The 17,177-nt window shown below is 54.3% G+C and overlaps 2 protein-coding genes across 2 annotated transcripts in view; both read right to left on the bottom strand.

The window, feature by feature from the left end:
- The window catches only part of LOC119097935 (serine/threonine-protein kinase NIM1), a gene marked incomplete in the record, with an annotated part of 119,578 nt that overhangs the window by 6,191 nt on the left and 96,210 nt on the right, over positions 1 to 17,177 (bottom strand).
- Positions 11,432 to 13,079, bottom strand: LOC119098536 (deoxyribonuclease-2). The gene has a single exon (XM_037221492.1). The coding sequence runs from the start codon at positions 13,067 to 13,069 to the stop codon at positions 11,933 to 11,935; it is 1,137 nt and encodes a 378-aa protein (XP_037077387.1). The 5' UTR covers positions 13,070 to 13,079; the 3' UTR covers positions 11,432 to 11,932.

Below are 17,177 nucleotides of genomic sequence, written 5' to 3'. Positions count from 1 at the left end.
ACTATGAGATTGATCAGCCTAAATAATCGGGTGTGCTATGAACGCTCAAAGTTGCCCTGGACCCTATACATTTTGGTACTCAACTTAAAGTAATTATCGGTATCGTCCCACCAAGGATGCTTTGACGTCTTCAATTTTGTGTAACTGTAGACAATTGCATGGCGGATCTTTCGGTGTAAAAAGTCAAATGGACGTTGCAAGCTTACTGATTTAGGACAGGTTCAAGTTAGACCGTGGCTGTCAGTCGAGACAATTTTTTGGGAATCGTTCATTCTGATGTGGGAACAGAGTGTTCGACGAAGTAATGCGTCTATGAAATAGTTTATTAGGCAAAAAGACAATTGAATCAGGATCACGTTAGGTGCGATTGAACTTGGATCTGGTATGAAGGTCAGACTGAGGTCAAAACCAGCCAGCTTTTTCACTAGAAAGCTTGCGTAATGGAGCAATTGCTGATGCTTCTTTCGAATGTATTTATAACAGGGGCGACACAGGCATCTTCCATGTACGTCGTAAGGGCCAGAGTCGGTCATTGACCTAAACTGACCCAGGTTAACGTTTGGATTTAAAACATAGCACCTAACGTAATCCTTTTACAAAAATTCAAATTTACAACACAAAATTTAAGCAATCTCGCAAGTCTTTGGTCATCATGACCTGCTAAAGATCAAATAAGGTCACTGACACAAAATGAACACAGCCGACCTTTTGCGTAGAATAGGTGCCAAGGTGCTTCGATTTTGACCCTGCTTTATACTTCACCCGAGGTTCGTGACCTAGAAATCTCGAATTTTGACACAAGTGAGTTCATATGCAGGACATCTGTCCTTGTGAATTTAAGGTGTCTAGCGCTTTTAGTTTTTTAACCTATCAGAGGGCTCAAATTCCTTTTATTGGCCAGTTTATATGCAAAGTTCGTTTTTGCATCCAAACAAAAGCAGAAGAGATGAATATTGCTACCATTACCCTTATTTGGCTGACCGTAGCGTACTTGTAAGGTGTTATATAATACCGTAATTTGGTCGCAAGGTGTTTGTTTCAGTGCTCTTGTAAGGTTACGCGGTGATACAGCGGCGTAAATATTCCATGCATCATGTACGTGCTATTGGCGCTGTGACTCTCTTTACCGGCTATGTCTGGTATGTGTGTTATGCATTCATATTCCGCCCCCGGCGCTTTTTGAAAAAATGCGTATATATTTTATCTACTGACGTAAGTTTTTTGTCGTGCTAGTCCCGAAAGGTCAACTTAGGATGGAGGGAATTTGTGTAGGGTTGGGCGGCAGGGTGTCAGAGTTACTTTGATTCGCTTCTTTTCATGTAACACCGCCATCCTCGAAATATATTTTCCGAAACGTTGGCGGCCTTGAGCCCTGAAAGCCCCTCCCCACACACCCGATCACAACGTGATAGTTTACGCGCCTATGCCTCACCTTGATGACAGTAAGTGTACCTAATGTGCCACAACTGAAGTTAAGCGTAAGGCCGAAATACGTGTATTTTCTGTTTTAACCGGCATAAAGTCTTCATGTCTCCACGTTGGCATGTAAATAACATCGCATGAGCTCTGTTAGTCATACAGGGTGCGTTTGTTTGCACGTACGCCTCCAGTCTTACACATAATTTGAGGTACAGCCGTTCTGGGTCCTTATGACTCTAATTGGCAGCTTTTGCTCGTTTCTAACTCTTAGCCGTCCTTGTGCACAGATGCTTTCAGCGACGATGAGAACGAGTTAATAGGTCGGACAGAAGGGACTGATGAGTGCTGTCGGCTCGTGCTTATCACTGCTACATTCAGCCCTGTTCATGTCATCATGAACCAACAACCACACACGGTGTACTGTTTTCCAAGTCTGGCCAAACATCATCTTGGCCATCATGAGTTGATCGTGGAGGAAGTTCATAGGACAGAGGCACGTATTCCTTCATATCGCCACTCGTGGCTCTATGGGCAGATGATGGTACTCTATCGCGGCGGCGGGTCTCAGGTTTCACGTGTCCTTTGTTTACTGCACGGCACCGTTTCACGTCAAGGCCTTAGTCTTTGGAGTGGGCTGCCGTTTTGATTATTCACCGCAATCACCTCGTTTCCGCAAGTTTTGGAGCACAAAGCTTTAACTCCAGGCATCTGGCCGTTCATCACTCCTCTTTGTACTTTGTTGGCTTTATGCACTCTCTCACGGCACCATTCTTTAAAAATGTCATAGTCCTGAACGTGAATATGCCGGAGACATGCTACTTGGCGATCATGGGCTTTACTGCTGCGCATGACATCGGTCCGGAACTGGTTAACGCGGCTGCAAACGCAGCTGAGAGGCGGCTGGTTGAAACCTGGTATCGGCAGACTTCTCGACCGGCTGATGCTCAGGTGATGGGAGTAACTGGGTGGTGGGGGGTCGTCATGTAACAGGAATGATGTCGTGCCAACAATCGACCAGGCATCAGAGTCCCAGGCATGGTCTGCCTTTAAATAGATCTCTAGTGGTCCACCTCGAGGGTGCGGCCTCGCTCTGAAAAGTCTTCGAAGTACGGGCCGCCTGGTCCGTGAAGTTAGGATAGAGCGGCTGTATGCATGCATGTTATGGAGGGCATCTTAGTTAATTGAATGACTGGGGCGATACACACACGCACATATATATATATATATATATATATATATATATATATATATATATATATAACAGTTTATGACCATGTGTGCAAATGACCTGTCGAATTTTCCACATGTGCGGAGAGTGTGTATGTGAACGGTATGAACGGCCGCTTTTATCTAAATTGAAATATTTCCCGACTAACTGGAACGAAGGTTTATAAGCTATATATATTATTGTAAGCTTACTTAAAGCTTATTGGCACATGGTCTCACATTAATACAATACGGTTTATTGGCTTCCGGAAAACTTACCCGGAGAAAACGTGCTCTATGGTGATTTATGGCGACTTGACGGCATTCTTTGAATAACTGTTATTCACCCATATCCCGGTCCAATTAGGGCTTGACGTCAGCGTGATCTACGCTTTATGATCTACGCTGCTTTGTCGAGGAAGTGTTGTCAACTCTTATTAACACATGCCGCACCACTTACCACAGCCGACTTTATGTTACCGTTGTTAAAGTCAAGACGAAAGCAGTTAGGTTGCTATGTAACGTTGAGTGTGCGTGTGTGTGGTCGATGACCAGAGCCAGTACGCCTGTCTCTATTTTTAGAAAAGAAATGTATTATCTGTTCTTATCTCACTACACTACGCCATCATCATCAGCATTACACTTTTTCCAGACTTACCGGGGTTGAAAGTCTGTTTTTATCGATATTTTCCGTTTGGTCTGGTAAAGGTGAAATATGTAAACGTTTTGGGAGACTCGCCCCCTTTAAGCATGCCTACCTCCCTTTGTACAGGAAAAGGAAACTAGCTGTGTGATTCTGACGCGAGGTCGGAGCTCATCTCCTAACTTACAAGCGAAATTGATTTGGTATGACTATTTTGGTTTACGAGTGAAAGATATTGATGCAGGCGATGCGCTTACAAGGGTCGGGTGCTCCTTTTGTATTTGCTTAGAATAAACATAGAACTTGCGTAGCCAAGAGTGCTTTTCAGCGTCAGCAAATTCTGCACGCCGGAACATGGTCGATTTGGCATTTTGTCTTTGGCTGTAACTCTAAGGGCTGTGACAAAAACCGTTATGATAAATAGCGTGCCGATGTGCAGAATCTTCATTCCACTGGATCTGGAAGCCTAAGGATGAAAGTTTTGATCAGAAAAAGCATGTCGTCATTTTCTGAGAATTTCACTAAACAAAAAAAAAGAAGAAGAAATAAACTGAAGGCCCCACTCCCTCAACAGATTCGCGGGCACTACGCTCAACACGTATGTCTCACAATTCTAGCGCAAAATAGGGCAAGACCCGACATATTACGTGAATGTTCGTAGCCAAAAGCCAAGCAATATGCTTTCACCTCCGCGCTCCCCGTCTCATCATTGTGTTTGCGCTGTCAGTGGCTAACGCATCCGCGCTCTGTTCTTTAGGAGGTGTATTATTTCCCGCGGCATTGTCTGCTGGTGAATAATGCGTGGATCGCGCGCACGACGACGAGCTAATTAAGTCTGCTTTTCGCGAGAGCGTGACCGACGTATTAATCGTGAAGGGAGGGTGGTAACGTGGCCAGCTCGCTGCCGAAAGGCTGCTTTGAGACTGGAAGCGACCGGTCAAACCATCCAAAATACAGTCACGCAGTAGCCTTGTAACGTGAACGTAGGGACACGCGACACATCACGCCAGTTGGACCTTGTTTGCTCTCGAACAAGACTTAAGCAAAACTTGATGTCCAATAAATTGGCATCACAAATATGATTCAAATTTCAATAAGTGTCTTTGCGTCCCCACAAAAAAGTCAACGGCCACACCATACAGTCGGGACAATTTTATTTCTGTCCAATCTTTGCTGTATAGTGGTTATTTACCAAGGGGAGGTTCATGTGGAAGAAGACTCGCATCGCTATTCAACCTGTAATACGCAAAGCTCCAAACCTCATGAAATTCATAACAATGCGAACGAACGCAACACAACACATCCCATCCCGATCAGCTACACAACACATCCCATCCGATCAGCTATACTACACATCCCATCCCAATCAGCTACACTACGCATCCCATCCCGATCTGCTACACTACACATTCCATCTCGATCAACTACGCTACACATCCCATCCCGATCAACTACATGACAACAGTGTGAGCGCTCCTCTTAACCTGTGAAATGGCACATGATCAGTAAGAAACGCAACACAACACATCCCATCCCGATCAACTACACGACAACAGTGTGAGAGCCCCTCTTAACCTGTGAAATGACACATGATCAATAAGAAACGCAACACAGCACATCCCATCCCGATCAACTACACGACAACAGTGTGAGAGCCCCTCTTAACCTGTGAAATGACACATGATCAGTAAGAAACGCAACACAGCACATCCCATCCCGATCAACTACACGACAACAGTGTGAGAGCCCCTCTTAACCTGTGAAATGGCACATGATCAGTAAGAAACGCAACACAACACATCCCATCCCGATCAGCTACACTACACATCCCATCCCGATCAGCTACACTACACATCCCATCCCGATCAGCTACACTACACATCCCATCCCGATCAGCTGCATTACACATCCCATCGATCGACCCCGCTGTTGTCGATCAGCTACACAACAGTGTGAGCGTTCCTCTTTACCTGTGAAATGGCACATGATCAGTAAGACATTGTTCGCCGCTGACATGACGCATGGCAGCCACCATGTCTCTTGGAATTAATACGCAAACAGACGTGGCAAATCGTTCCTCACTTTATTTCGTTACCAAGACATCCCCAATATTTCGTCATCAAAATATGCTCAATAAGTGGTCACCAAGACAAGCTCGATATGTGACACCAAACATGCCCGATATTTTGTCACCAAGGCAAACTTGGATACAAATGTGCAACGCAGGTTTTCGTTGGAAGCAGTCGCCAGAGCAACGTCAGTTCCAGCGATGTCACAACAGAACACTTTTTCTGTACCGGCGGATACCAAATAAGTGGGCCGACCAAATAAGGGGCTGGGCTTAACGACATCGAGTGGTTATCTGGGCCAGTGGCTAGTAGCAGAATCTTGGTGATACGTACATGACTCAGTCCGCACGATGTACGGCTCAAATCAGTTATCAGATTGGCAACAGTAACTGCGATATTGGCCACACGCGTACTCGCACAGTCCTCCTCTCCGCTGGCTCTCACTACGTCAGAAGCTTGCTACATGTGGCAGCCACACTCCAGCCGCAGGCCTCATAGGCCGGCCACATGTGGCAGCCACACTCCAACCGCAGGCCTCAAAGGCTTGCCACATGTGGCAGCCACACTCCAACCGCAGGCCTGATAGGCTGACCACATGTGGCAGCCACACTCCAAGCGCAGGCGACGACAGCAGTGCGACCGACACACGCCGTTTGCATGTTTCATCCGTTGGGTCGATGCGGACAGCGGCGCGGTTGTCTGGTTGCCCGGGAGTCCTCCTCGAGACGCAGCTGCTGCCCTGGTCACGTGACGGGACGGCCGCGCCCCGTTCCGTCCGCCGGACGGCTGGTGGTGTGACGCTAGACGTGACGTAGGCGACGGGGTGATACTGACGTGTTCGTGTTGCTGCATCTATACCGGCCGAGGACGGCAATGTCAGGTTAGCAGGGCACGGCCGGCGCTGCTGTGGTGCTTGTCATGCTATGTGTGCATTGAAGCGGGCAAGCAGTAGAGCTGGTCACTGCTAGGTCATTGGTACCGCGCCTCAAGCCCTGCTTGTCGCGACATAGAAATAGTGAAATTCTGACGGAATGTGCAAGATTTGAACACCGGTCTCAGTTTGCTGAGCACGTTTCACTGCACCAGTGTGTAGTATGTTCTTGATGCAGGTAAATAACCGTACCTCTACATTAGGGACGCGTTTGCGTTGCGCCTTGCGACACCGAACTGGGCCTCGCAAGACGTCGGTATGTTTGTGTTTCCGGACAAACCTCGCGATTTTCATTCAGGGCGGGTGAATAGCACTGTCGACTGCTGCGTCGAAGAACTGGATGTTTTTCCCGTGATGCCGCAGGCCATTCACCAGATGTCCGACATCCTCTCCATCAAACCGCAGCTGATAGAGGAGCGCGTTCTGAAGCAGATGTACGATGACATCGCCGGCATGTACAACATCCTCACCAACAGGATCGACATGCCCCAGACCGTCCCGCTTCCGGAGGTAACGCCATCTGGCATCACCAGTGGTCTGGGTCGATGAGAGCTGTGCATTGCCATAGTCTATGTTGCTTATGTTGGCCTGTTATTTATATGGTGCAAATCGCCAAATTTTCGCGGTTGGTTTGGAGAGCGTGCATGAGATCATATATTAATTGGCTGGCATCTATACCGGCGTAACCGGCTTGCAGGCAGATGCTAACTCCTTACGGGAATTTTACGGCGGGTAAGCCCATTCAATGCATTATTATATCGCCCATCTGGTATGGTGAAATAGGAGCCCAAAGGCCAACTTGTCTCCGCTCCCATCGCTGTTGTCATCGCATCGCATGTCATCGCTGTTGCCCATCCGCTCTCCCAGGAGGCGCGCATCCGTCCTCTGGAGCTACGCACGCCGTCCAAGCGGCCGCTAACGAGCAGCGTGGAGTCGAGCTCGCCGCTGCGCACGGACAAGACAGTGCGGCCGACGGTGACACCCTCTACTAAGCCAGCTAGCGCGGCCAGCGCGCGCTCCGGCCTGTCCGTGCTGCGGTCGGGCGTCTCGCTGCGCGAGCGGCCGCGGCCGGCGGCGCGCCGGCCCGTGGGCGTGCCGCGACCGACCACGGCGCCGGCGGCGAAGCCGGGTCGGGACGAGCCAGCGGCCGGCGCCGGCGCCGCCGCCGCAGGACGTAGCCGCGGCGCGGGCCGCGCGGCCGTTGCCGGCGTCGCCGGCGGTGGTGGCGACGAGCGGCGGCGCAGCGCCGCCGGCCGCCGGCCGTGACCGAGCTCCTGCGCTCTGTCAACGAGCGGCTGAACGCGCAGCGCGAAGGCGGAGGCGGCGCCGCGCGCTCGGGCCGCGCTCACGCCCACCTCGGGCCGCGGCGCCGCCTCCACCTCAGGCAGCTCGGAGCGCGCCTGGGGCTCGCCGCGCCAGCGCGACGAGCGCAAGACCGTCTGGACGGACGCTCCGTGGGACACGCCGCGCCGCCACAACCTCACCGACGACCAGAAGGTGCGCACCGACGACCGCACCGGCGCGCAGCGCGCCGACAAGTCGTTGCAGCTCGTTTCCGGCGCCGAGGACGAGTTCTCATCGCTGTACGACGACTTCACTGACGACTCGTCGGCCGCCGACGAGCCGATCCGCGTGGTCATCCGCAGCCGGCCGGCGGAGGGCGCCGGCGCCGCGGACAGTGACGCCACGCTCGGCAGGGCGCGTCCGGCCGGCGCGCGCGCCGTCGCCGCCGCCGCCCTCCGCCGGCCAAAGACCGTCACGCTGGAGGACGACGACGAGGAGGAGGTAGTGGTGGCGGAGCGGTGCGTGCGGCCGGCCGTGGTCGCCGCCGGCGGGCACGTGAGCGTGACGCGCTTCGACGGTCGCGGTCCCGGGCCGCCCGCGCAGCGCCCCCCTGGCGCGCAAGTCGCCGTCCGAGTCGCAGCGGCGCGAGCAGCCAAGCGCGCGCGGACTCGCGCAGCGGCGCCGCTCGGCGCTGCCGCTGGCAAAGTGCACGCTGCGCTCGCCGCTTAAGCAGACGTCGTCGGCGCACGCCTGGCTCAGCGCGCCGGGCGCCGGCCGCAGCTCCGGCTCCTGGTCCAGCCACGACCGGCTCGACTTCAGCGGCGGCCGCGAGGGGCGTCACCAGCGCGCCCAGCAGACGGCGCCACCGGCGGGCAAGGCCGCCGTGCGCGAGTCGGAGACGCAGACAGCGGTCGGCGGCTGGCAAACGGAAGCACGGGAGTCGGGCTCGGGGATGCTGAAGTACATGGTGCAGCGGGAGGACCTGGTGCCCGCCTACAGCGCGGCGCCGTACCCCAGGAAAAAGTTCCTGGCGCCACACAGGCTGTACGGCAGCGTTGGAAGACGATCCGGGAATGAGGACAGCTCGCTCAGCTCAGCTGACACCGGTACGGTACTATAATTGTCACCTATCTGCTGACACAGCTTTTGAAAATGTCAATTCTCGTAAAATTTAGACGATTGAGACGCATGAGCGGATATAGACGCACTTTACTGCCCGGTTTCTGGTGATGAGTAGGCGAATTCGTTTTCTGCGAGTTCGTTCGGGTAGATTCGTTATCAGTTGCTCAGTACCGAATCTCATAACCTTTTGACATCCAAGGCAGCATTTTGCTCAGCTGCTAAGTAGAGTAAAGGCCTAATGAGCACGGTAATCGCATAAGTCGCCCAACGTACAAAGCACTCGCCACGACAGGCAGTTCGCTGCACAGAAAAAAGCGAAGACAATCTAAAACTGCGGTCACAGCCATCGAACTTGGTCATGACCATCAATGCTGAATGGCGGTGCTGGCCGCGCATGGTAACCGACGCGGTATGCCTCCTGCCGAAACCTGGTGAGAAAGTCGGCGTCTTGCCGGGGAGGGGGCGATATCCCGTGTCTGAGACACGCACCACCTGGCCACCGTACTGTGGTGGTGGCTTGATATAGCCAGGACAACTGCGCAGCCAGAACCTCGTGCGGGAGGGAAGCATGAATCTGAACAAAGCGTCTTCATAATTAGAATACGCCCGTACAGTGGTCAATAGTGGTTCAGAGGCTCAATTGCTTAGAGCGCCTGCCTTCCGATCCACCCACCGTGGCGGGGTGGGTTCGAGTCGCTTTAGGCGCTCGCTGTTTGGCCTTGACGTGCATGGTCCGCGGCCGGTGGCAGCGGTCGCGCTAAAGGTTAGTTGATGTCAGAGGGCAGGACGGACTGTGCTTAGCATTGCGGCACGCTTAATTTTGCCATTAAATTGTGCCGTTGCTTGGGGTTGCGCCATCGAATGGTAACGGTCAGGGCTTACACAACAAGCGCTGCTTAGCGTCGAATGAAACTCTGCCGTGAACTCTGATCCCAGAAATCCATCCACTGAAAGGATTCGGATCAAATCTTTAAAAGAGAATACTTCTGATGATATAACGGGCACCTGAATGGTAAATGTGGGCACCTTTTTGTGAATGATCAACTAACACCTGATGGTATAGCTGATATCCGAATGGGCACCGGAGCTTGGTGTTGGCTTAAACCTAAACCTGGCATCTTTTGTAACACAGATAACTGTTCACATTTTCAACAACTGTTTTAAATAACCATCTACGAAGAACCCCGAACCAGTGGAGACAATGTCGGTTTTTCACCAATCACCTAAACGATGGTTGCGACCGGTTTCGAAGCCCCGTTGTAGCTACGTGAGGTTGTGTGGCTGTTGAAGTCCCGCACTTCTCTGTCGGACTCGTTAGATGCAACAAGGGTTGGAGCGGGTCAAAATATCATTGCACCTGTCAGGGTCAGAACCTCACACGCGGGACCTGATGTCAACCTCGGTCTCTCCTTGAGCGCACCTTCGATCAGGGAATGTCCTGCATGCTTCTTCCCCCCCCCCCCCCTCCGCTCCGAGGCCTCATCACAGGCACGTGCCTCACCTGTGGCCTTTGGCTCGGCAGCGGCCGTGCCTCGGGGCAAGTATCGACCGCAGACCGTGGCCACCGGTCCGAGTCACGAGAAGGCGCGGAACCGCGTGATCAGGCCCAGCATCGTGACGTCAGAGGACCGGGCCCGGGCCGAAGCCGTCCGGACCAAGGAGACGCGCGTCTGGTGAGTGTCTAGTAGTTTGTCTGTCTGTCTGTCTGTCTGTCTGTCTGTCTGTCTGTCTGTCTGTTTGTCTGTCTGTCTTTCTGTTCGTCTGTCTGTCTGTCTGCCTGCCTGCCTGTCTGTCTGTCTGTATGTCTGTCTGTCTGTCTGTCTGTTTGTCTGTCTGGCTGGCTGTCTGCCTGTATGTATGTTTGTTTGTCTGTCTGTCTGTCTGTCTTTCTGTCTGCATGTCTGTCTTTCTGTCTGTCTGTCTGTCTGTTTGTCTGTCTGTGTCTGTCGATCAGGATGTCGATCTACCGGCCTGTTTGTCGGCTTGTCCGTCTGTCCCGTCCTGTCTGTCCTACCGACGACTCATATCGGGCAGTCAATCTGTCGGCCTACTTGCCAGTCCGTCAACATGAAGATCTGTTTGTTTCTTTGTCGCGGTCTGCCATTATGTCAGCCTGTTCATCAATTTGGCTGCCGACCTGTCGGCCAGTTGACCTGTCTGTTTATTCATCAGTCTGTCCGATCGTCAATATGCCTGCCGTTCTTCTGCCTACGCGCCTCATTTTGATGGTAACGTTTGATGTTTACTAGTCAGGTTGTCTTGAGATATCCCTCTTGGTTTGAGAAGCTCGATGTTCTGATTATAGGCGATAACGACCAGCGTAACGACAAATACGTCGACGGCGTGTGTAAGATTTCCTCGGTGCTCCTGAAACAGTGGTCCTTATACATCTGTTGCTTTTCGTGTGCTTACATATGATCCGAAATCTCAATCCGCCGTCAAGTAACCTAGCGAACGGGTCAATTATAATCTCACTTACCCACAGGCGTTAATCATATCTGGCCCGTAAGATCTGGTTACTCGTAATACAAAAGATTTGTGTCAATGTTATGTGAGTTCAGCAAACACCATGGTATATTTAAAAACATCATCAAATACCATGGTTGTCGACCGATCTAGCGATGTTTATTGAGGCCTGTTGGAATCACTCTGCTGATTCGACGACAGTGATACAATAAACGTCATAATTACGTGAAAGCTCTACGTAACCTGAAAGATGAACATCAAAGACAACACAGTGCTTGTAGCATGACGGAATCAAGTGTGGCATTGTTTATGTAGTGTTTAAACATGCTAGGTCAAGAGCTATCGCTTTCACTGCCTTGCTCGGTTGTCTCGCAGTCGATTTGGAGCTGTTGGGTAAACAACACCGCATGGTTCTCCTGGCGTAATTGTCTTGACGGCATCAGTCAGCATACCAGGCGATCACTAAATGAGCCGCCGAAGCATTCCTAAATCAATCAATGGCCTCGGAGGCTCCGCGAAATGCACCACAGGGCGCGCCGGTTCAATTGCCTGGATCGTGTTAACACCGCCAGCAATAGCACGAGCTCGCCCCGGCGCCTCGCACGAGACCACGAGCTCGCCCCGGCGCCTCGCACGAGACCACGAGCTCGCCCCTGCGCCTCGCACGAGACCACGAGCTCGCCCCGGCATGTCGCACGAGACCGGTTGAGCTGTAACTCGGCTGCAGCTTCCGGAGCCAGCCGCGGAGTACGGCGGCCGGTCTGCCGGCGGCAGGCACCGCTCGGGGCCGCCCTAGGGCCGGCGCCGGTACACGTTCACCGGCTCCTTGCCGGCGCACGGCTCCACCCGCTCCACGAGCTGCGAGTAGAGGTGCCACAGCAGCGAGCTGCTGTGGCAGACGGTGCCGCCGCCACGCTCCTCCTGCGTCGTCATGCGGTTGATGTCGCCCACGCAGACCCAGGGTCGCGCCACCTCCGAGGAGACGGCCCACTTGCTGTGGTCGTGCGTGCTGGTGAAGGCGATGGTGAAGCGGCCGCCGGCCGGCGCGCCGCGCGCTGCCACCACCGTGATGTTCTGCACGTTCTGCACGGGGTACGTCAGCTCGCAGTCGGACGGGATGCGCTCGTCGTGTGGACCGTTCATCCAGGTCTCGGTCAGCAGCGGCGTGCGCAGCGCCGGCGCCGCCAAGTCGGCGTACAGGTCCTTGCCGAAGGCGCGCGCCTTGGCGTAACTGACAAACGGCTGGCCGCCAGGCGTGGCCAGGGGCGCGATGTTGAACCAGGGCGTCCGCGAGCGGACGTCACCCTGGACGACGCGCTCCATCAGCGGGTACCGGGCGGCCAGGTCGGCCGCCAGCTGGCTGGCGAAGATGAAGGGCTCGTTGAAGAGCAGCTGCTGCGCCACCGTCTCCACCTGGCTGCCGGCGAGCGTGACGCAGAGGAAGCTCTGGCCGTAGCGCTCGCCGGTGTCCGGGTAGTCGTACGGCTGCCCCGGCGGCGGCGGGTAGTGCGGCACGCTGTGCACCAGCCAGAAGCCGGAGTCTCCGTCGAACGCCACCACGCCCTTCGTGTGGCCCTTGTCGAACGAGGTCGGCCCGTCCGGCTTCTCGTCGTTGTAGAACACGTACAGCAGGCTTTTGCGCTCGGACTTGGCGTAGACGGGCGCCAGCGTGCGGCCGGCCGCCGAGCTGCTGTCGTTGATCGCCACCTCCGACAGGGTCCAGAGCGCGCCCGTCGTCGCCGCCGACGAGAAGTGCGTATAGCCGATGCCGGCCTGCACGAGCGCGTCGTCGGCGTCCTTCAGCCGTGGCAGCTTGTAGAGCACATACCAGTCGACGGCCGCGCCGTCCTGGTCCAGGCAGCCGAGGGGCGCGGCGGCCCGGCCGACCGCCGCCGCCGCCGCCAGCAGGACGCAGAGCGCCGCCGCCATGCGCCGGGCCATGGTCACGACTGGCGCCTGGCCGGCCAGTCTCCACCCCCGCTCTACTCCACGCCGCCCCTCCCTCCCCCCCCCCCCCTCCGTATCGGTCGGACAAAGACGGGGCCGGAAGGGGAACCGCAGACGCGGCTGGCGGCGTCGGCGGCCGCAGCTGCGCGGGTTGGGGCGATAACTGTCAGCTGGCGCCCATGCAACCGCCCCCGGCCGGTGTGACGACGCAGGGGATCGGCTGTTGAGGAGGAGAGTCTTGCACGGGCTGCGCAGGAATAATGTGTCGGAACGATACGACATGAAAACAAAATCATGGGGAAGACAAAAAACTAAGGTGCACGGAAGTTGTAGCAACCATACGTGCGAGCGACGACGAGCCGGACAGAATCAAATGCGTTGTGACTTTGAAAGGTGCCAGTAAGTCAGTTGACATATTGTGGGATTGGTGAAGATCATCAATCGGATCCAGTCCTCTTGTGCACATTAACCTGCCGAACACGTGTGACTCACACTAAAAAGGATGGGCCATCCATGTTTGCATGTCAGGCATCACTCATACGGTTGTGCTGATGCTGTTCGTATTTACTCGCCGGTAAGGCATGACGACTCGTCACTGTCCTTTCAGAGGCACTTCTATCATTGTCCACTTCAGTCAGCAGATTGTAGGCGGCGGCAAGGAATCCTGCCGAGGCCAAAGGTCAGGCGGCACCGCTGGCGCCCCAGGTGCCACTCGTGCGAGCCGTCGCGGCACTAGCGGCTTGTGGTTTTTAGACAGCTCTGTGTGAGATGGTGACCTGATAGGCGTAATCCAGCGCGTGTTTACTGGATGTAATCAGGGGGGGGGGGGGGAAATGACGTGGCGCCATTATGCCGGGATGGTTGAGCAGCAGCGCAATCCGTGCACGTGCTTTCTTCAAATCAGTGTGAGCGGAATGCCCGTTTTTTAATTAGCTGAATGTCAGGCGATGCAGGTGTGGTTATAAAAGACATGTTTTGTCTACGAAAAATGCTCGTGAGCCTAAGTTGTGCATAAGATATAAACATCGGCTGAGCGTCTCCTGCTGTCGCTCGTGATCCTTCAAGTTTCTACGCTAGTGCTAGAAATAGATAGCTTTAATAAATTACACCGCATGAAACTTTAACGTCACGTAAATTGGCGAAACTGCTATCAAACGTTAATTACGGATGTATACTTTCGCGGCATTCCAGGCTCTTCTTGCTTCAAAAGGCGTGCATCTAAAAGCTACAAAGACGATTGGTCGCTGTTTGTCTTTAAAGTGATTCTTCAGTGTTTGTTTTAGCAACACCGGCTCCATCCCTCCGAAGCAGTGTAGAGGCTGGATGTTTGTAGCCCCGTCAAACCATGTGATACGCTCTTCTATCCCAAGTGTCGCTCGGCTTCGGAAATACATAGTCCTTGAGATTGTTTCGTGTGTGCTACCCAGACCCTCCCCCACCCGCACACTTCCCGGTCACATGTGTCTGGCCTGCGGAGAAAGAAACATCACCGAAGTAATAGAGAAGACGACAAGCCCTCTTCCTGCGATAGCACGAAAAGTGTGCATTTCCTCACCCCTCTAGGCGAAAAACACTCCGGGTGGGTCGGTCGTCATCACAAGAAAATGCGCTCTGCGTCTGGCCATACGGCATACAACTGTTTCAGCGTGGCACATGCATTCCACTCACCGCACGACCAGCCTATCAGCTGGCGTGAACGGAGATGTCGCGTCCCCCTCCCCCGCTTTATTCGCTACCACTATGCCCTGCAGACATACAGTAGTCCACCCAGTCGCCGCCGCTGCCACCCACCGTCAGCCAGAGAGGGGGGGGGGGGGGGGGGGCGGGGACAGCATCAACGCCGGCCGCTGCGATTGGGCCCATTCGACGGGACGAGTACCTCTCACCGAGAGATGTCTTGGTGCCGTTCCAGGCATTAGTCGAATTCCCCGGGTCGCTGGGCCACTCAGCGGAAGGGCGGTCGTTACTTTGCTTTTATCGCCGCCACCACACACTGCGGGCCAACTTACCTTCAGTTGTTCCCTTCTGCGTCCTGGGACCGTTTAATAGCCTGGGTTAGTGTTTGGTGGGTATCACTACATCGCCTATTGCTGCTAAGCAGGGGGTGCACAGGACTTTTGTACGGGTGGGGCCAGGCCTCGAAGATGCACCAACAGCAATTTCATGGGGGTGGGGAAGGAGCGAAACAGCAGCTGCAGATCTTCATCCTGTCTTTTCTCGTGACTCAATGGCGTTCGGCGCGTTGCATCTTAAAAAGCAAGGCAAATGCTGTACCCCTCGCCAGTTAATTTTTCTTGCGATGTTCGAGCCCAACATTTGATAAGGGAGAGGTGCGAACCATGTGCGCGTGAGACGCTGCGGGTAATCATGTTGTAGTTCTGCACCCGTCGATGGCTACGCTGAGAGATGCTGACAAAGGCACACGTTATCACTTTATTGTAAAGACGATCCCAACGCTTATATGTTGGAAACTTCCAACCACGTTCACACAGCGCATTCTTATCAAAATAGAGTTCGTCGCATCTGCAAATACATCGCGCAGTTCCATCTGCCAAAAGTAAGCCAACTCGTCACTTATCAACAGAAACCAGCAGCCTCGCAGCAGAGAGAACACCCTGCGTTCCAAACTCCGTTCACTTCAGTCCCCGGTAACGCAGGCCCATGGATCCGGCCTGGCGCCTCAGGCATACGCGCAGGGCGTGCGTGCCTTCCCAGGCGCCAGCAGGCTTGCAGACGTGGTAGGGGGCGTTACATGACATCCGGGAACACCTTGTATGGGTTCATGATGCCGTGCGGGTCCAGCATCGCCTTCATCTGTCTCATCAGCTTCATCTCCGCCTTGTCCTTGCAGGAGGCGCCAAGGTTTCTGACGACGGAACGGCATTGGTAGCAGACGTTTTGAGCGGATGGTACAGACTGGCATACGCCGCGAACAGCAGACTACGAGCGCTAACAAAAATCAAACTGCACGACATCTATTCATGCCAAAAAAGCTCACGTTCGCAGCCACGCTCCGTGCGGTAATGCAGCGACGCGTAAGAAGCGGAGTGCGTTTGCAGCTCCAGACATGAATCGGCATTGACAGATGTAAGTTGTGCACTAGTTTTGGCACAGACCAGCCGAGAGACGCGTGCGTCGACACGAAACACCACAAGTCATGCGCAATTCAACACATGTGAAAAAACGTACTTAGGCAATGTAAAAAATGAGCAATAGACAAACCATAAATAGAAAATACATAACAAAACATTGTCACGCTTCCTTATTTCCTGATGGGAGCGTACGCCACCATAACCAAAGCCAACACCGCTGGCCCCGGCACAGAATCCCGCCAAACCACCACTCGACACCTGCCCTCTGCCTCGCACGGTTGACGTCATCACCGCCTTCCCCGCGACCACTCCCACCCTCTGCCTCGCACCGATGACGTCATCGCCGCCTTCCATGCGACCACTCCCTTCCTCTGCCTCGCACCGATGACGTCATCGCCGCCTTCCCCGCGACCACTCCCTTCCTCTGCCTCGCACGGTTGACGTCATCGCCGCCTTCCATGTGACCACTCCCACCCTCTGCCCCGCCTGATGACATCGCCGCCTTCCCCGCGACCACTCCCGTCCTCTGTCTCGCACTAATGACGTCATCGCCGCCTTCTCTGGGACCACTTACCGGCTCTTGAAGCCGCAGCCGAGCTCGGCGGAGACGGCGCCGCCGGCGGCCGTCACGTACTCGGTGATGAGCCGGTCCAGGGTGTCGGCGGTGCGCGGCGAGAAGGCGGACGAGAGCAGCGCGAGATGCAGATTACCGTCCAGCAGATGCCCGAAGCTGGCCACCTGGCGGGGCGGTGATGCCACCGGGGTGGGTGGGGGGACACCGGTGGAACTGCCGACACTTGAGACGGCAGTCACGCGCCGCCAAACCGTCCATGTCCATACAAGCTGGGTCGGATTCTGATACAAATACTCGACGCACGATCGTATCAGTTCTACTGTCCATCAGCTAGCTGGTTAAAGAGATTCAGCCGATAAATTTGCGAACACGTAATTAGTGTCACGAACAGGAACACATATAAACAACATAAGGTCTACAAAAA

This window comes from Pollicipes pollicipes, unplaced genomic scaffold, assembly GCF_011947565.3.
Source record: "Pollicipes pollicipes isolate AB1234 unplaced genomic scaffold, Ppol_2.1 Scaffold_4740;HRSCAF=5597_pilon_pilon_pilon, whole genome shotgun sequence".
NCBI classification, from domain to species: Eukaryota; Metazoa; Arthropoda; class Thecostraca; order Pollicipedomorpha; family Pollicipedidae; genus Pollicipes; species Pollicipes pollicipes.
Note: the sequence above shows the minus strand (reverse complement) of the source record. Positions and strands in the feature narration are given on the sequence as shown.

Bases quoted from the DNA above. Each gene is read 5' to 3' on its own strand.
- LOC119098536 (XM_037221492.1), bottom strand. From the start codon at position 13,069: ATGGCGGCGGCGCTCTGCGTCCTGCTGGCGGCGGCGGCGGCGGTCGGC.